At 41.3% G+C, this 17,961-nt stretch overlaps 1 protein-coding gene across 2 annotated transcripts in view; it reads left to right on the top strand.

Moving 5' to 3' along the window:
• The window catches only part of RNF150 (ring finger protein 150), a 125,527-nt gene that overhangs the window by 89,330 nt on the left and 18,236 nt on the right, over positions 1 to 17,961 (top strand). The window contains exons 6-7 of one of the 2 annotated variants that reach the window (XM_033513552.1): positions 3,915 to 4,125; positions 4,776 to 5,582. In XM_033513552.1, the coding sequence (XP_033369443.1) occupies positions 3,915 to 4,125; positions 4,776 to 4,837 (273 nt within the window). In that variant the 3' untranslated portion in view covers positions 4,838 to 5,582. Of the gene's footprint in view, positions 1 to 3,914; positions 4,126 to 4,775; positions 5,583 to 17,961 lie in introns of those variants that run through there. The other variant, XM_015625057.3, reaches the window with a different exon arrangement.

Here is a 17,961-nt window from a genome sequence, read left to right as displayed (position 1 = left end):
GCTGCTGTTGAAGGCTAAGCATGTCCACAGGCTGTTTGAGGCTGGGTACAGCTAGTGGAACAAAAAACATACCCTGACTCCACGTATAAAAGTTTTAGTTTGCATGGCTGGATTTCACTTTCTATGAACAGCTCCATAGTGGCAGGTGTAGAGGTACCTAATTGCCAGGAATAATTGAAACACCATTCCATTTCCTCAACCATTGTTTCCCTTCTCATAGCTCCCTTTCCTCTCTGTACAGCACAGCAGAGCGAGGATCCATCCTGCTCTCCTCACTGAGAGCTTTCTGCATGGAGCTTCTGTGGAAATAATTGTACCAGGCATAGAATTGAAGATGCTGGTGTAACCTACATGAATAACTGGTTCAAATCAAGATTTCCAAATCAGCTTTAGCGTTGGTCTGTCTTAACACTAAAAATAAAGCACTGGGATGGTAATGTTCCACTAGCAAAGTTTTTTTAGGGGATTTTGTTGTATGAATTTCTGTAAAAATTTCCTGTAGGTTGTTTCAAGACAGCAAGCTGAAAACAGCCCTCTTCATCTCTTGGAGGAAGCATATTGGCATACTTGTATTATTGCATATGTTCATGAAGGGAGAGCCTTATCCCTCAAAGTGACCTATAGTAGGCGCTGTTGTCCATGGGAAATTGGAGTAGATGGTAGCCCTTGTGTCAGGTTTCCTCTGTCTGACAGCAAAGGAAGTGAAGGTATAAGAGTGTCTAGTGGCTTGAGGGTTAAAAATTGCTATACTGCTATGAGTTGCTCCTATTCCTCTCCTTTTTCTACCTTGTCTTTGTAAAATACACCTCAACTCCTGCTTATTCCTTTCCTACCTTATGCTCTCTCCTGCTTCTCCTCTGCGTAACCCCTCCTGCCTGACCTGTGTCCTTTTGAGCTCCTGCTCAGCTCACAGGACCTGTTTTCCACCTGCACAGAAATCATGTTGTCCTCACCATTCTTACTGCCTAACACCAGCTGAGGGCAGCCCAGGGTGGACATCATTCTTAAGGTGTGCTTTCTGGTGCTCCCATGAGCCAAAAAAGCCACCAGCACACATAAACTGGTGTTTCTAGAGACTCATCACTTAGCCAGATGTCCATAGGCTGCTGTGGGAAAAGATGTTGCCCTCAAAGAACCTGTAAAGTTCTAGGGCCTCTCAGTGAGAGGTAGCAAATATTTCAAAATGTCATTCCCTAACCACATTCTTGAATCTTGCTGAGCCCTCTTAGCTGAAATTTCCACAAACACAAAAAAAAACCCTTAGGCAGGCATCAGCCTCTGATGGGAGACTTGGGTGCAAATTTGCCAAAGCCCTTTTGCAGGCTTTTACAATGGGAGGAATGATGAAATTTTACCATAGACAGGCTATGGGGGTTTTTCCTGCCAGTTGCAGTTTTGTCCTATGGTTATTATTTAAGACCTGGCTTGCATGTCTGTGGATATATTGTGCTTCATTTAGCAGGAAGACTTTGAATTTTCCAGGAAAGGATTGGTTAAACCCCAATTACCTAAATGTTTTGATTCAATTCACAACTAAACTCCACATTTACTTTGTAATAAAAACTTAAAATATTATCTACCCTAAGCTCAGATTCCCCAGGCAGCCGTGAGGCACCAAAACTCCTGATGGATTTTCAACTCTTTGCTGGCAAAACCAGCTCAGACTGCTTGCAATATTTGAAATGGATTACCAATGTGTCTTTCACTTTCAAAGAGCTACATTGCTATTGGGACAATCATATCATGTAAAATAGCTTCCCTCTGCTTATCCCCCTTTTCTGTAAAACGTGTGCTGGATATGCAGTCAGCTGCATTTTTGGCAGCAGATTATATGACTTGAAGCTATTCACTAAGAGCCTTAGCCAAGCCCCCAGAAGTCAATACAAAGTTTTCCCCTGACTTCAGTGGAATTGTGCTCTCAGAGCACTTACAGGCAGGGCACAAGTGAAACCAATACAATTAAACTTAGCAACTGTATCTGGGTCACTCTGGCAGCCAAAGCTATAATGGTTTGGGTTTTTTTATTCTGATCAGTATTTCATATAATTAGTTTTATAGCATGCTGCTTAGTTTTGGGCATTTTTTTCAATTAAAATTATTCAGGAGTAAAGGGATTAATATCAAGCAATATTATTTTTGCAGCTTTAATGTTTGGTTTGGCTTTCAATTATAATCCCCCTCTTTAAAAGGTTTAAAAGTTTGTGATAAAACCCCATTCAAGGAATAACTGGAATCAGAGCAAAGGACAGACAACTGATTCCCCAAACAATTTAAATAATTTTTCCTATAGGATAAAGGGAAAATAGGCCTCTTGTTTTTAATATGCACTTCCATCAAAGGTAAATTAAATTTAAAATAAAACTCTGAAAACATTGTTTTATAATAGCTAAGAGAGAAGGAAAGAGTGACAGATCTAAGGGATCATTTTGGATCCCTGTCCAACATATAAGTGATTGGTACTTCTCTTGGAAAAGTACAGATTCAATGAGTTTCATTATCACGTGGTATAGTTGAATGTGCCCTTTTTATCCCAAATCTAAGGCATTCTTGCTGCTTGTGGATTAGACTGGAGCCAGACAACAACAATTCTAGTTTTCATTCCAAACTTCAGTTTGTGGCTACAAGGCTGGTTAAACTGCCCATCTTTTTCATTAGGAACACTTGTGAAAAAAATACTTAAGAGGTGACAACAATCAGGCAGGGGGAATGTGTGGGAAAAGAGAAAACATGCTAAGTTCCTGATTCTGAAAAAAAAAAAGTAAACATATGGTAACCTTCTGTGCTTGAATTTAAGGGGATTTCTCTTGTGCTTAAAATTAAATTTCTCTTTAAGCCTTTGCTGTATCATATTTTGCTTAGTTTCTTCATGCCAGCTGTTTGAGATAGGCAGGTGGTGAGATTTTCCAAAGTGCCTTGGCATGTGAGACAAGTAAGCATAGGAAAAAAATCAGATCCACCAAACAGAGCACACCTCCTCTGACACTGGCCATCTGAATGTTGGGTTTCCAGTCTTGCAGCTTAAGCCCTGTCTCTGCTTAGTGCTGAGAAGAGAGAAGGCAGAGGGAGCAATTCATTTCTAGGGCTAGGGGATGAATCACAGCAAAAATGTCTCAAACCCCTGAAGTTAGAGGAAACCTAAGTGACTGATCCAGACCATCTGTCTGGTTCCTGGAGAATAAAGATAAATGGAAACAAATTAACATTTCCTAAACAAGGTGTCCACATATTGCAAGGCAGTCTTGCTATGTCTCTGTGTCACTGGTCTTGCTTCACATAGCAGGAAAGACTGTGAATCAAATAATGCTCTTCAGTTTCCCATTATTGTCTGTTTCCTTTTTTTATAATTGTATTTTGTAGGAAATATAATATTAGTAAAGGAAATGATCTTTTGATGTTTAGAAATTTTTCATATAAACAGCTTTAGCTTCTAGTTTCGCATCTCACACATGGTCACACCCACAGGCAGTTCTTATTGAATTCATATTCCTTTAAGCTCAGATACTGGCTCTGTAAAATGTATATTTCAGGAAAAGATAATCATTCTCCTTCAGCTCCTGTCTCTGTTTACATTTGTGATCTGATTCAGCAATCTGCCTATGTTGAGCAGATCATACTAATAAGTGAGTTACTTTTTTAATGTGCACATTCCCAAACTCTTTCAAAAGTATAAGAATTTTAGCAATTTTAGGTGACACAGTCTAATACTCAACATTTCCATTGCATACTTTGGGGCTCTCTTCCAACAGATTGTATCAAGTTTTAAGTACATGATGACAAACTCAGTGTGTTTATTCATTATACTTTGTCATTTTCAATGCTGAAATAAAGAAAAAAAAATCTGAAGAAGAGGTAAGAAGCAAATTGGAACTTTTTATCAGGTAGGAGCTCAATTTTGTCCTCTTTCTTCCCATTAGCCAAATGCAGATTGCATGGATGATATACCTCCAGACTTGGAAGCATCCATAGGAGGACCACCAACCAACCAGATCACAGGAGCCAGTGACATAACTGTGAATGAGAGTTCAGTGGCCCTGGACCCTCCAGCCCGGACCATGGGAGTGCTACAAGTCATCCAAGACACAGACTTCTTTCCCCAGGCTGTTGAGGGTAACTTCACAACAAGCAGTAAGTTCCAATTTCTGGCAAGATTTGCACTGAAATAAATGTCTAGAAACCCCAACCATAAACCCATCTCTAGTAAGCGGCCTTTGAGGGCTTTTCACTGGAGCAGTGGCCTTACTTTATGCCCAGCAGGAATCTACAGTGTAAGTAAATTTAATTATCATGTGTTCTGCTGTACTGGACTGATGGTCAGAGGTCCTGTACTTGAAAGCCTGAGTGCAGTTAAACAACACTGATGATTTGTACAAAAACAAAAGAGAACTTTACGTATTTTTAGTGTCTTTAGTTTTCACTTGTGTAAGGTGTGTAAGCAGTACCATTTGAAAAAATAATGCTCAAAATGTCTGCATGTCCTTCTGTACCTAAAAATTATGCTCTCTGTTGAAAATCTGCTTCTGACAGTTTAAAAGGAATGTTGTCAGCTGTTTTGAGTGAGGACTGTGCTAGTCTAAAATTCTCCTTTTTAGGTAAAACAGCAGATTAGTAGAAAATACCTATCTGTTTGATACCAGTTGGTTTATTGACAAGACTATTAAAAAAAAATCATCAGATAAACTTGAAGGGAGGTAGAAGAATGGGATATAATACAGTGTATAGAGTGTATAGAGTTTGTGTAGGTTTTGGATAAAATATACATTTTCAATGATTTCTAGGTACTGCTATGGGCCTGGGCATGAAAGAGAAGACAAGTAATAATATTATGTGTAAAAGGTAGGAGAGACATGATGGCACTAAGATGAAATGATTTTATATTACTCTTACTCTGTGGAGAGACTTGATAATCCCATTTTCTCTCATGTTGTAGCCAGTGTCATGGAAATGAAAATAACTTCTAGAAACACAGGACTTGTGACCTTAGATACAGGTGACACAGAAATGGATTTTTTACATTCTGTTTTGTGGATTTGAGGTTTCAGGTTTGGTCCTTTCATGGTCTAAATTCTGGATCCCGCAAGGGGTGAGCAGTAAGGTTATAATCCCAGCCACCTTCCATGGCCAGCCTGCCAGCTGGGGGCATTCAGTTTTATCAAGTCTCCTTGAGTGCTGGCAAGAGCTGTTCAGAACACTATGGTGTTGGGGAAGGTGAAACAGGGAAACCTTATGAACATGATTGTTTGGCACTAGATTCTGAAAATATGAAGGCTAGAATCAAAGTAGAAATGAAAGCCTGCTTTGAGTTATAGGATACTGAGTACTGGTTAACCAAAGAACAATAGCCTAGCCTGTTAGAGGAGAATCCCTGTTGATGAAACAATGTCCTTCTGCTGATAAGAAGAGTCCAAAAGTAAAGAAGCAAGGAAAGAACTTGTAAAGCTCTGTAGAGTATAAAATGCAACACTGTATGTTAATATAGGGAAGCTCATAGGTTGTATGTAAATTCTTTAGTGGGTGTGTCTCATGGTGATTGGTTACTAAGAATTAGAATATTCACAATAGAAAAATATATATTGGATTGTAACAAGAGCTTTGCTCTCTTAACTCTTAGTTCTCTTAGCTCTTACCTCTCTTACCTCTCTTACCTCTTACCTCTGAACCCCTCCCCCTTATCCCTCTCCCTCTCTCCCCCACTCTTAACTCTCAGCCCCCTCTCCCTGCTCCTACCCCTCTCATCCTCCCTGCTCTTTCCCTCTGCTCTCTCCCTCCTTCCATCTGTTTCTCTTACTCCCTCCCTTCTTCTCCCAACCTCACCTCCCCTGCTCTACCTGTGCTCTCTCCCCTCCCCCAGACCACGTGGACGCCAAGGCTGGTGGCGGACACGGGTCTCCCCTCCTTTTACCCTTATAATAAATTGCTTATACTTGAACAGCTTGACCCTGGAGAAGTCTCTCACCGCGAGCGAGCGTTTTTACTTCACCAATACTATGGGATTTTGTTCCTCCCAATAATTGTTTTTAAATGCATCTAAGGCTGATTTAAAAAATCAAAAGAAAGATGGCACCACAGTGTAGTAAAGACTGGGCTAAATGCTGGTCTCTGCTCTGTCCTTTATCACTCCAGAAGCAAGTAGATCCTCTCATGGATAATGGTCCTCGCTCCGCAGTTCTCTGCAACATCCACACTCTTAAGACTGGGAGGGAGGGCTGTGGGGTGCCCCTTACGCAGAAAGCTGCATGACACATGCTGGGAAAAGCCAGCAGTCTGGTGCAAAGTCCAGCACAAGGGGCAGTCTGTGCTTTTCATCCCAGGATCTTGTCAGGCTGAGAAGCAGCTCCTCTGGTTTCTCACCATGGGTAACAATGGTGTTGAGGCTGCCAGGGAGCACAAGAGCTCAGTAACTCTCCAGGCACTCTCTTCCCTCCAGATTTGTTTCAAGAGTTTGCAGAAGGAACAAATGCATTTTTAATTCATTTTCCAAGTTGCCAGCTAAGTTAAATAACTGAGTGAAAAGCTTGCTCAGAGCCAGCAGAATACTGCAAGGCCTATAAAGATGCTTGATTTTGCCTTGGTGCCCTTTGTTTTCCTCCTTACCCTCCATTTTTCCCCTTACCTTTGATAATAATGGATGATAGACCTGAAGATGGGACAATCCTGAGGGCTGACTCCAAAGCCCATGGATAAGGATCTTGCAATAAGACCAAGCACACAGACAGCAAACTAGACTGAGCATCAGGAGATCCTCATCACCTGAAGAGAGAATGGCCATGCCCAGGGAAGGACTGGGAAAAGGGTTTTTTCCTGGTTATATGAGAGAGAGCAAGAGAAGAGAGCAGGGAGAGAAAATTGGCAGATGGCCGAACATCTGTGAAGGCTGTGAACCTCACGCTGTCAGAGGTGTGGGTGGGGAAGCAGGCCTTTCCAGTTGTTTTGAGAGGAAGGAAGGCCTGAGGAAAGCTCAAAGCACCTTGGGACCTTCCAAAAGCAGATGTATGCCTGCCTGTGCTATGGTTGTCACACAGTCACTCAGGGAAATCTGGTTTAATGCCTAGTTAGCTGCTGACATTCATTCATCATTGAAATGTAGACATGAATCTTCATCTGGATTTCTCATTTAAAGGGCAATGCAATACATGAATATTTGTCAGTGATGGATGTGCAAGTTTCCTTGCTGTGATCACCTCATCCAGCGTGACACATTTTATAGTAGTTCCCAGAAAAGCCACTTAGTCCCTTTTTGCAGCAGAGCTGCATTGTTTGGGAGTTAGGGGCCATATGACAGCTATAGTTGGTCTATAGCTGCACAGATAATTTGGCCATGGCAGACAACATAGCTCATTACAGAACTGAAGTAAACAAGTCCCCAGGTATGAAAGTGATAGGCTGAATCAAGCTCAAACAAGAGGATCCCAGCCAATCCCTTTAAATCAGGAATGCACACATATCATTGGTTGGTGAGCTGGGTGGTGCCAAGATGTTATCAAATTGTGTGTAAAAGTGGGAAATTTGAAAGCCCTATAAAAGGGGGCTCTGGACAATAAAATTTAACTGTTGCTGCATGAACCTGGTGTGTTCTTGTTGCTTGCCTGTCTCTGAAACTGTGATAGGGCTGATTTCCAGCAGTTAGGGGAATTTGACTCTCTAGCTGCCTCATGTGAATTTGGAGGGTTCAGGCAGTCTGAACTTGCCATTGTGGGCAACCTGAACTCTTAAGGCAGTGAAAGGGGAGCATCCAGGACCGTATATATAGTTGTGGTATGAATCCAAATGCTAACTAAATCAGAGGGCAACTGTAGGCTAAATAACCGGGTCATAGCTGTCAGAGTAAATTGAACTTTATAGGCATTGTGTCTGTTTATTGTATTTCTCATATCCAGAATGCCCAGTTACACAACTGCAGAGCTTGCTGAGCGTGCCCTTTCTGTGAGCTAGCCTGCCTGGGAATTTGTAAGTGATGACACTGATTGCTCCTATGAATCTTTGCTGAAGTTGCTAGGTTCTGGCCTCTTTATACAGCATTACTAATGGGAGCATACTCCAAGGGTGAATTGTACTACAAGTTTTTTCACCCTTATTACTGAATCTGTGCAGTCTCCAAGACTCCTGTGTGGCCTTGACATGGCCTCCTGCACCCAGCACCACAAGCGTCTGCATCCTCCCATGTTCCTCACAAAGTTAAGTGGTCCAGCAGGTAAAGGACTTGCCACCTTCTTTCCACCCGCTTCTGCAACACTTTTCACTTCATTGTTCTTACATTCTTTTTTGTCTGTTGATTAATCATTCTGGTATTGTTGTCTTGGTTTGGGTTTAATTTACCTTTTTGTTTCCAGTGATTATTCAGAGCCAGCAGACCTCCCACAGTGTGTCTGGAGGGAGGGTATTCCCAGAATACTGTTCACATTGGGTAAAATTCTGTCTCCATGGTGGCAAAGCTCCTGCCTACTTCAGTGGGGCCAGATTTTAATTTCTGGAACTCAGCCAGTGCTTTTCCTCTTATTTCTGTTGTGTATGCTCGGCAGATATCTCACCTTCTCTCCCTCCCTTTTGCTCCCCATATATAACTGGTATCTGTGGGAGCCTTGGAAATGTAGTGTACTATGAACATGTAGGTAGGACTAAGCCCTAGGGTTCCTTGCTAAACCAAGACTCTCCTGTTTAGTAGCACTGAAAAATGGACCAGCAGTTCACTCTCAGCTGCCTTTTAGCAAGATTCAAAACTTCAAGTCACTTGGGCATTTCCACAGCCCAAAGTCTGTTCAGTATTTAGTATAAATGACTGCTCTCTGTCGTGGGATATTGTGTAGGATCCTGGGACAGCATGGTGTAATATATTTCTGTAACAGGTTTCTGAAAAGTTATTGATGGAAAAAGTGAAAAACTGGAGTTTTGAAGAAAAATTATAAAGGGAGAGAGTGGATGGGGAAAAATAGTATGCAATACATAAGAGTTCATCTCAGCTGAGTTTACTGCTCTGACTTTTTCAGCTCTCCAGAGCATATGAAAGAAGACAACCTAAGGATCTTTTTCCACAATAATGAATCATAGCAATCTGTGGTGCCTAATTTTTAGTAGTGAGTTATGCAAAATGCTAACATTTTTGGAAATCTCAGTGCCGGTGTGTGATGGTTTGGCATTAAAAAAAAAAAAGTAGAAAACACGGAAGTGAAGGCTTTGAGAGAGGCTGCTGGGAGCTTCTTTTCTGCTTGAGATCAATCCAATAGCTAGCAGTTTTCAGAACTGACAACATTTTAGACCACAGAAAAGTAAGATCACTTTTGTGAGTACCACCTTTTAAACCTAAGCCTGGGAACTTCTGGTTCTCTTTGTTTCCAGCCTGGAGAGGTAACAGCACTCCGGCTGGCCCCCATTTCCCCCCGTAGCCTATCTGGCCTGAGAGGAGGGGGCTGAGCTGGACTCCAGCAGCTCCCGGGCAGAGATGGAGACTGAGGGGCTTTTCCCAGCTCCAGGCGGGGCTGGACTCTGCCATGGCCCCTGGCTCTGGGCTGGGGTGGGCCATGGCTGCCGACATCTCTCCCCACGGCCCACACAGACAGCTCCAGGCCGAAAATCTTCAGCTGCTTTCCAGCGCTGCCAAGCTGAAATCTGACACCATGAATACCTGCCACAGCTTGGTCCAGATTTTAACCCTTTCACTACACAGATGAGACCTGCAGATTTAATCGCTTTCCAGAGAGAGGAAAGTGGGAGGAAAGCATGATGGCAGTGTTTTCCAGGTGACTGCCAAACATGGACATGAAAAGCCACAAGAAAGCTGTTTTTCTTGTGGAAAATTCTCCATGGAATGACAAGAGAAAACTTCTCTCTCGACAAAGACTGATAAAAAAATATTGTATAGTTGGTACTGCTTTAGGTTTTATCTCTATGTTGTCAATTGGGCAAGGAAAAAAGTTGTGGGGAGAAAGGGTTTCTGGAGGTTTTATTCTGGTTTCTTATTATTGTAGTTATGTTAATAAACTTTCTTTATTCCTTATAAGTTTTAAGCCCTTCTCCTAATCCATATCTCACAGTCTTAAAAACGAGATTCACTTAATAAATTATAAAAAGAATTTAATATAAATAAAAAGACAATTAGGAGACAAAAGAAATAAAGCAAAGGGTTAAAACGGCCAGGTGCCCTGGGGGGTTGCCAGGAACACACTTGGTATCCCAGGAATTCTCCCTTTTATCCCCCCCCTGCTATGAAGGTCCAATGAATATTCAAAGCGTCCCCTCCCCTGGTTCCGCCTTCTTAGATCACTTATTTTCTGCTGGTCAGCATTTATTTTGCTGGTCATCATTTGGTTTCTTTCCTTCTGCAGATGGTCAGGGCAGATAACCATCTGGGCCCCTCATCCTTTTCCTGAGGGTAGCTGGGCTTCATATGTTCTGCTGATAACAGTTTGGCTTCTATTGTTCTCCTGATAACAGCCTGGGCCCCAGTGTCCTTGCCCTCTGGGGTTTCCTCGCCTTGTACCTAGGAAATTCTTTTTAAACTTAAAACTTGTTAGCAAGAAAAAGGTACATACATAGCTAAAAAGTATTTAATATGTAATATTCATCTGCGAGAGCCAATATCATAATAAAAATTTATAACAACAGCAAGAAATGAGTAAGTATTCTAGTGATTTTTAGCTAGTGCTAAAACCACGACAAGGTGGAATTTCCTGCTCTACATATGAATATGAGCTGGACTTGGTTAAGATCTGAACTTGAAGGAGCTCTGAGCTACACAACCTTCAGAGGGTGGATTTAAGGTCTGAGGAGGCCATTGCAATATTCTGTTGGTCAAGCTCAGCTGGGATTGAATAATATGGTTAAAAAGGTCATTTTCTGGGAAAGTAGCATCTAGACATTTTAAAGGTATGGTGACACTGGCAAGTGAAAAGTAGTTTTAATTTTTTATTCTTTTATAGCACCCATGGTCATTTGTCTCCTTCAAGCACATACTGTTTCTGCAATGAATAATGTGCACTGTCTTTGCCCTCTCATCATAAACACTTCCAGTTGTTCCATTTAGGCAAGCTTTTATATTCCATTCAATAGGATGTCTCATTCCACTGCATATGGCTTCAAAAATCCCACTAATACTGTCTCTGTAGTTGGAGGAAGATCCATAATTCTACTGCACACATGAACAGGATTTCTAGTGTGAAAAACTACAAACTTTCCCCCAAGGTGTCATATTACAAAGTCTGTAGAGTCTGGCACACTGTGCAACAGCGTGGGCAGTCTAGACAATATCAGCAGTTCCTCTTCTGCCTCTCATTTTATACTTTCCATAAAACCCTGCCAATGTACAGCTCATCATGACTGTTAGGACACATTCAAATCTCTCTGCTAGCTCCTCATTAAATCTATTAATATAACTTTTCAGTTAATTATTTTGATCTGTGTATGCCTAAAATGTCTTTGTGAAGAATAGTCAGCCTTTGGAAGTGGATGAAAGTGCGTGATAAGAATCTGATCCACTGTTGTCTTGTAACCACTTGATTGTTCTTCCTTGCTATTAATAGTGGGGTTTATAGGTGGAATGTAATTGGGGAGGAAGAGGTGGGAAAACTACCTAGATACTAGTTAATATAGCAAATTATTAACACATGCATTAGCAAGTCCTAATACTGCCCCAGAGAGAGAATACTGATGGGACCTAGTTGAAGACAGAGCAGATTGGGTCCCATGTGCCTGGTGTGTGACATAAGTCCTGGTGGCTCTACTAAAATCTTGTGTGGATATTGCACTAAATAATTGTCGTAGACCAAAACTTCCAATGAGCTGAGTTCCTAGACTGTTTTGGGACTAGCACTGATGCAAACATAGCACTGGTGGTTTGAAAGAGTCACCAAGTGAAATGTAACTAAACTAAACACTAAAAATATGTGCTTGGGATTATTTTTAGTGAAACACTAAAAATGTGCTCTGGATTATTGCATGCACTTACAAGACTCCTGCCAGACTCTGAATGGACAAGGAAGTTTTTATGTTATAAAACTGCTCCTTCTTTCCATATGTTGAGAAGTGAAATACAAAGCACTTCTGCACGCCGAATTGCAAAAAGGGATGTACAAAACTGCTTTGAATCAAGGAGGAAATTTAAATTTTAATTTATTTGTTTATTTTTCACATCTTCTGTGTCCATTGACCCTGTATACAGAGCAAGTATGAAGACATCAGATCAATAATGTCCCTTGTCCCCACTGGGCTGTGATATGGCTTAGTCAGAGGGCATGATAAGCACTCACAGCAGTCTGGACTAACCAGGGTCCCAAAAAGCCTGCAGATGCCAGGAAGGTTGCTTAGTGTTTGAGTCTAGAAGAGATAGAGGAGGAAATGTTCACCTTCAGTAGTGGAAGCTCCATTTTTAGGTCTGCCTGTATGACTGAAGTCTGTGACAATCCCTGGCTTGCTTCTGTCTCTCCCAAATTACATTCCTGCCTGCATGTTATTATTTTCATGTTGTGCAGCTGCCTTGGAAGCCTGGTCCAGAAGCCAGCCAATTTCTTCCTGGTGGTTTTGTTTCATGTGGATCAGTTTTCTGATCCAGAAATTGTTGTGCCAGCACAATAAGAGGAAAGAAATGTGGAGCACAAGAGAAGAGAAGGGCATAGAAGCCAGCTTTCATAGCACTATTCCTAAAAGCAAGCACACTATCTCCATCGCAAGTGGGCCCTACACAGCTGTCTCTTGCTCAGAAATCAAAATAAATAACTAAGCGAAGGAAGGATGGATGAAGTTTCATTCAAATCTCATTTGAATGGTCATATCTTAGTATATAAGTATTTTATTAATGTTCAGTGAATGCAAGAGACATAATGGATTTATTGTCTATGACAATGAAACTAAGGAAAGAAAAGTGCTCCTATAGAGACTGTAGGCATTTGATTTGCTTTGGAAGGTTTTGGTAGCAGGGTGGCTACATGGGTGGCTTCTGTCAGAAGCTGCCAGAGAGTTCCTATTTGTCCAATGGAGCCAGTGCCAGCTAGCTCCAGAACACTGGAACAGCATGTATTTTCAGGACTGCACTCCATGGAAGGGATCCATGCTGGAGCAGTTAGTGAAGAACTGTGCATGTGGAAAGGATTTACATTAGAGAAGTTTGGAGGCCTGTCTCCTATGGGAGTGTCCTCATGTTGGAGCAGGGGAAGAGTATGAGGAGTTAACCCCTCCCCCCAACAAGGAAGGAGTGGCAGAGGAAATGTGATGAACTTAACACAACCCCCAGTCCCCTATGCTGCTAGGGGAAAAAAGGAAGTGAATTTGAGAGTGAAGTTAACCACACCTCTGACCCAGAAAGAAGGGAGGGGTTGAGGGAACATGTTTTTAATATTTGTTTCTCATTACCCTACTCTGATTTGATTAGTAATTATTTTTTCCCCAAGTCAGGTCTGTTTTGCACCTGATAGTAATTGGTGAGTGATCTCTCCCTGTCCTTAGCTGTACCCACTTGCCTTTTATTGTATTTTCTCTGCCCTTCCCAGGTGAGGAGGAAAGAGATAGTGACTTTGGTGGGTTCTTGGTGTGCAGTCAGGGTCCAGGCACCACCCTGTTGGTGCAGAAGTGTGTCCTTAGATGTGTCATTCCCAGCTGGTCTGAATGTGTATTGCATATGTGCAGAGAAAAAGGGGACCTGAAGACAGGCACCAGTGATAACATAGTTGTATCTTTATCTATATTCCACTGTCTTTAGCAGATATCTGGATAAACACTGAACAAGAAAGCTTTTAAAGCAAAATTGACAATGTAGACTAAAATACAAATCTGAGCTGCAGAGAGACCAGATGACTTCATACTAGCTAATCTCTTTGATTTATACTTGACAACAAAAGCCTTGCCTTGCAAGAGATGTTCAGTGTCTTGCATACAATTGACTTGATTATTTAGGATTTGTGTTCACATTTGTACTGTCTGTGGAGTTTTTATTCTCATCAGTTTTTAGGCAAAAGCCTTCGCTGAAATAGTCAGGAAGTGTGGTTTAAGATACAATGTGCTACTCTGATTCTGAATCTTTTTCTTATCAATTCAGAAACACGACCAAATGGGAAACACAAGGATCCAGCTTCGATCAGCACCTGAAAATAAGAAGTAAGGAGTATGGCAGAGCAGTGGTTCTGTAATAAGGCAGACAGGAAGGGGAGGATTCCAGGGCCAGTGCCTCTGGTTGCTGCTGTCATTTCATATAGGCAAGGTAAAAGTAGTGCTCACCTGTACTATGCAGACTTCAGAGACCTCTACCAAGAGTTGGGCTCTGCTGAATCAGTCAGTACATACACAGATATGGACACACTTCCAGAAACCTCACAGGTAAGGTCTCATAAATTTAGTGGGAAAAGATAGACAATGAAAAGGCAGCTGTGCCTCTTGGAGAGTGAAAACAAGAGGCTGAGGTACAGGAGGCACTCAGAAAGTAGTGGCATTTCTGCAGCAGTCACTCTTGATTCTGCTTGTATGTATTTTGTTCTGGTCACACTGCTTCATGAGTGTGCGTTTGCCTTAGTGCTGCTCCGAGTGAAGGAAACTCAAATGAAAGGAGTCAGGCAGGAGCTCTGTTGATAAAATGTTTCCAGTCATTGGTACATAATGTTTTTCTCCTTTTTCATCCGGGCTGTGAGCCTGCGAGAGAATCATTCTCCCATGGAAGCTGGTTTCTCACAGGAATTCAAAGGATCATGTGCATGCTTACGCCAGTAGTTCTTGTATTGTAACCAGCAATTCTGATTTCTCGAAAAACATGAGAGAGTTGCATTTAGAAGAGATCAAGTGAAAGGGAGGTATAGATGCTAATTCTAAAGCAGGCAGCACAGTGCCTGTGAAATTGCAGGCCACATAAGTTTCTCAGTCTTGCCTGAGAAAGTGGCCTGGGAAATCATGGGGAGGAATTAAAACAATCCTCAGAGATAGAAAGCAGCCTTGCAGGTGCTGTTTGTCTGTTCCTTGTTTTCTTGCAAGAGAAAGTCAAGGGGTGGTGAACCACACTGACCAATGATGGTGATGTGTTAGTTTACTAACCAATAAGAGTCTTCTTTTCTGTACTTTTCACGTATCAGTCTATAAGAAAGAGCTGAGGTAATAAACTGGGGAGAAAACTTCTCCAGTTCTGACTCCACAAGAGAGTCTATGTTGTTCTTTCACTGTTCCTAATAGAGCGACAGGGAGGTGCATGTAACTACATGATGGTTTTTTATATGGTAGGAAAAGAGTCTTGCAGGAGATGTTTGGCCTGCAAGAGGCATCCAGAACTGCTCTGCTCTAAATTTTCTCCAAACTGCTTTAGGCATCAACAGCTCAAACTTTCACATACAGTCTCTTAACACTCTATGATTTCAGCCTAAAAAAAAAAAAAAATCAGTGGTATTTGCTCATAAAATACTAGTGAAATCCTACTCATTTTTTCACCACTTTCCTCCAAGCCCTACAGAAATTAGGGTGCTTCAGGGATCTTCCAGAATTGCCACAGAAACCAGGCCACTCTACCTAAAAGTGAGAGGTCTCACTAAATTCTAAGTACCTGGATCTTCTGTTGTTATGGATGTGGGCAATTTTAAGTGGAGATAGTGCCTGAAACTGATGCTTTGAGATGGATAGGCCAGAAACTGGAAAAACTGGCTTATGAGTGTTTATAGAAAATGGGAATGATTGGAAGAGGAGGAGGTAACAGGTCAAGTCCAATATCCAAGAGGAAATACTCAATTTTTGGCACACATGTTCGAGGATTTTCTCCTGCCTCAGAGCCTGGGAATGGGAGGAGTGCATAAGCCCTCCCATTTAGGGATCCTGAAAATAGGACCCACGTGGACATATTCTTGCCCAGCTAGACACCATCTTTTCCACTCCAGTGGCAAGGCTGATATCCTGGGGAATATACTAAAGGCTGTACTCAGCACAGTGCACATTAGCATCAGAGTTGCGTTAATGAATATCCACCCAAACTGGCCTTTTATTGTGACTGTCGTTTGTAAATGCCAATACATTTCACCATTCTTTTTATTGCAACTCATGTTAACATATCTGAGGCACTCAGAGTAGGCAAGAACATATGCTTTGTTGAGTGGAAGTAATTAAGCCATGTATTAATATACACAACGTGCAAAACAACTTACCTGGAGATCTCTGTGAATTTTTGTTCTCTTGGTAGCATAGTGCTATAAGAGAATTTAAAAAATACTCCTACAGGAAAAGTGCATAGAAAATGTATATAATAAGGGTGCCACTGGCAGAGTCAGAATATGAAAAGCACTTAGCTGAAATAGCTTTATTAAATTTATTAATTTGTAGCATCTTGGGGGGGGGCAGAATCACACAAAGGAGGTTCAAATCTGCCAGTTCCTTACACAGGTAATTAAATAACAGAGTGTTTCCAGCTGCTAAGGTTTCTTTGGGAGACAGCCACCAAATGTGGTGTGTCATATATATGCATGAGAAACCTGACTTCAGATTTTGCCCCCAAGTGCACAGTATATTGAATTCAGCTAAGGTGTTGCTGAACATTTGCTGATCATTACTTCCCTGTAATTGCGTTTTGAAAAGGCAGTGACACGAATAGCTGTCAGTCTCTAAGACCAAAATAGTCTTAAAGAAGGAAATTTTAGAAAAATGGCCCTCTGCCTACCTGCTCTGGAAGATGGAACATGCTTCCAGCTGTGGAGAAACCTGCAGCCTAAGAGTGCACTTCCAAGGAAACAGTTTTGGAAGAAATCTTTGGAAGAAAGGTTGTGGTTTTAGTTGTTCACCCTCAAAAGTGAGTTGTTAAACTACCAAAACTGCACCTTCCACAGGGCAGAAACAATCACATGTGTTTGCAGTAATTAATTCCTTCTTTTTTTTTCCTAAATTAATCCTTCAGTTTTTGCTTGTGACTAAAAGATGCAAGACCACTTCTCTTGTAAGAACTTAAAATTTACTATAAACTGGTACTCAGCTTCTAAAAGCCCCTTTTCCAGACTAGATATAAAATACACCAATATTTTGTTTTCTAAAAGCTCCTGGAGTCTAACTTGTTCTGGAACTGCCTGGGAACCTCCTAGACATGATCACTTTTCAAATAGAAGAGTGGAAAGTGATGGAACTTGAATAAAAAAGGAATGGCAAAAGGGGTTAAAACCAAACTTAATGTCATGGAGTCTTGACTCTAACTTCATAGCAATGTACCACAGGAAAATAATAATGAACAGTGCAAAGGCATTTAAGTTTTTTGAAGTTACATGGTTGGTTTCCAGGTGGTTAGAGTAGTTTTGTTACTTTTTTTTTCTAGGGAGGTATCATTATATAGAGTAAAAACTCTTTCTTCTGCCTCTCTGAGGAGTGTGAATGCTCAGAACACAAAAGAAGGAGGAACAGGACTATATATTAACTTAAAAAATTGAAACAGAGACAAAGGTTTTTCATGCAGAGAAGCAGTGGTTTTCAGTTATTCTGTTTCAATTTGAGTTTCGCATGTAGAGTGTTAGGGAGGTCTTGATGGTAGTGGTGATGACCAAGTGACCTAATGAACATATTTTCTAGTAAAATTCCAGCTGCAATTTGTTGAAACTTAAATTGACCTTTCCCATCCACTGCTCTAAGAAGAAACCCAGAAAATGGATGTCTTGGGTTTGGCCTTTCTCATGTTCCCATGAGCATTTCAGCAAGTATCCCTGATAAAAGCTGGCCTTTGGAGGGGATTTTCTGATACCAAAAGTTGTTCAGTTGAAACTACACTGTGGCTGGAGGCTTATTTGAAAGGAAATGCTAAGCATCCCTAGATTTATATTTAAAACCAGTTTCTGTTGATGTGCCTGCAGGATTTCCTACCAGCCAGACCCAAGGCTCCAAAGGCACTTTGCAAGTAAGAAATTGTCGTGGTTTTAAACCAGTAACTAAAGAAATTACTTATTTCTTGTGGAGAGATATGGATTAAAACAAGAGCAAAACAGGCTTAAAACTTAAAAGGAATAAAGACAGTTTATTAACAAACTACAAGAATAAGAACAC

The sequence above is a fragment of the Parus major genome, chromosome 4 (assembly GCF_001522545.3).
Source record: "Parus major isolate Abel chromosome 4, Parus_major1.1, whole genome shotgun sequence".
In the NCBI taxonomy this organism is placed as follows: domain Eukaryota; kingdom Metazoa; phylum Chordata; class Aves; order Passeriformes; family Paridae; genus Parus; species Parus major.
The sequence above is the reverse complement of the archived record's forward strand: the minus strand, read 5'-3'. Positions and strand labels throughout refer to the sequence as shown.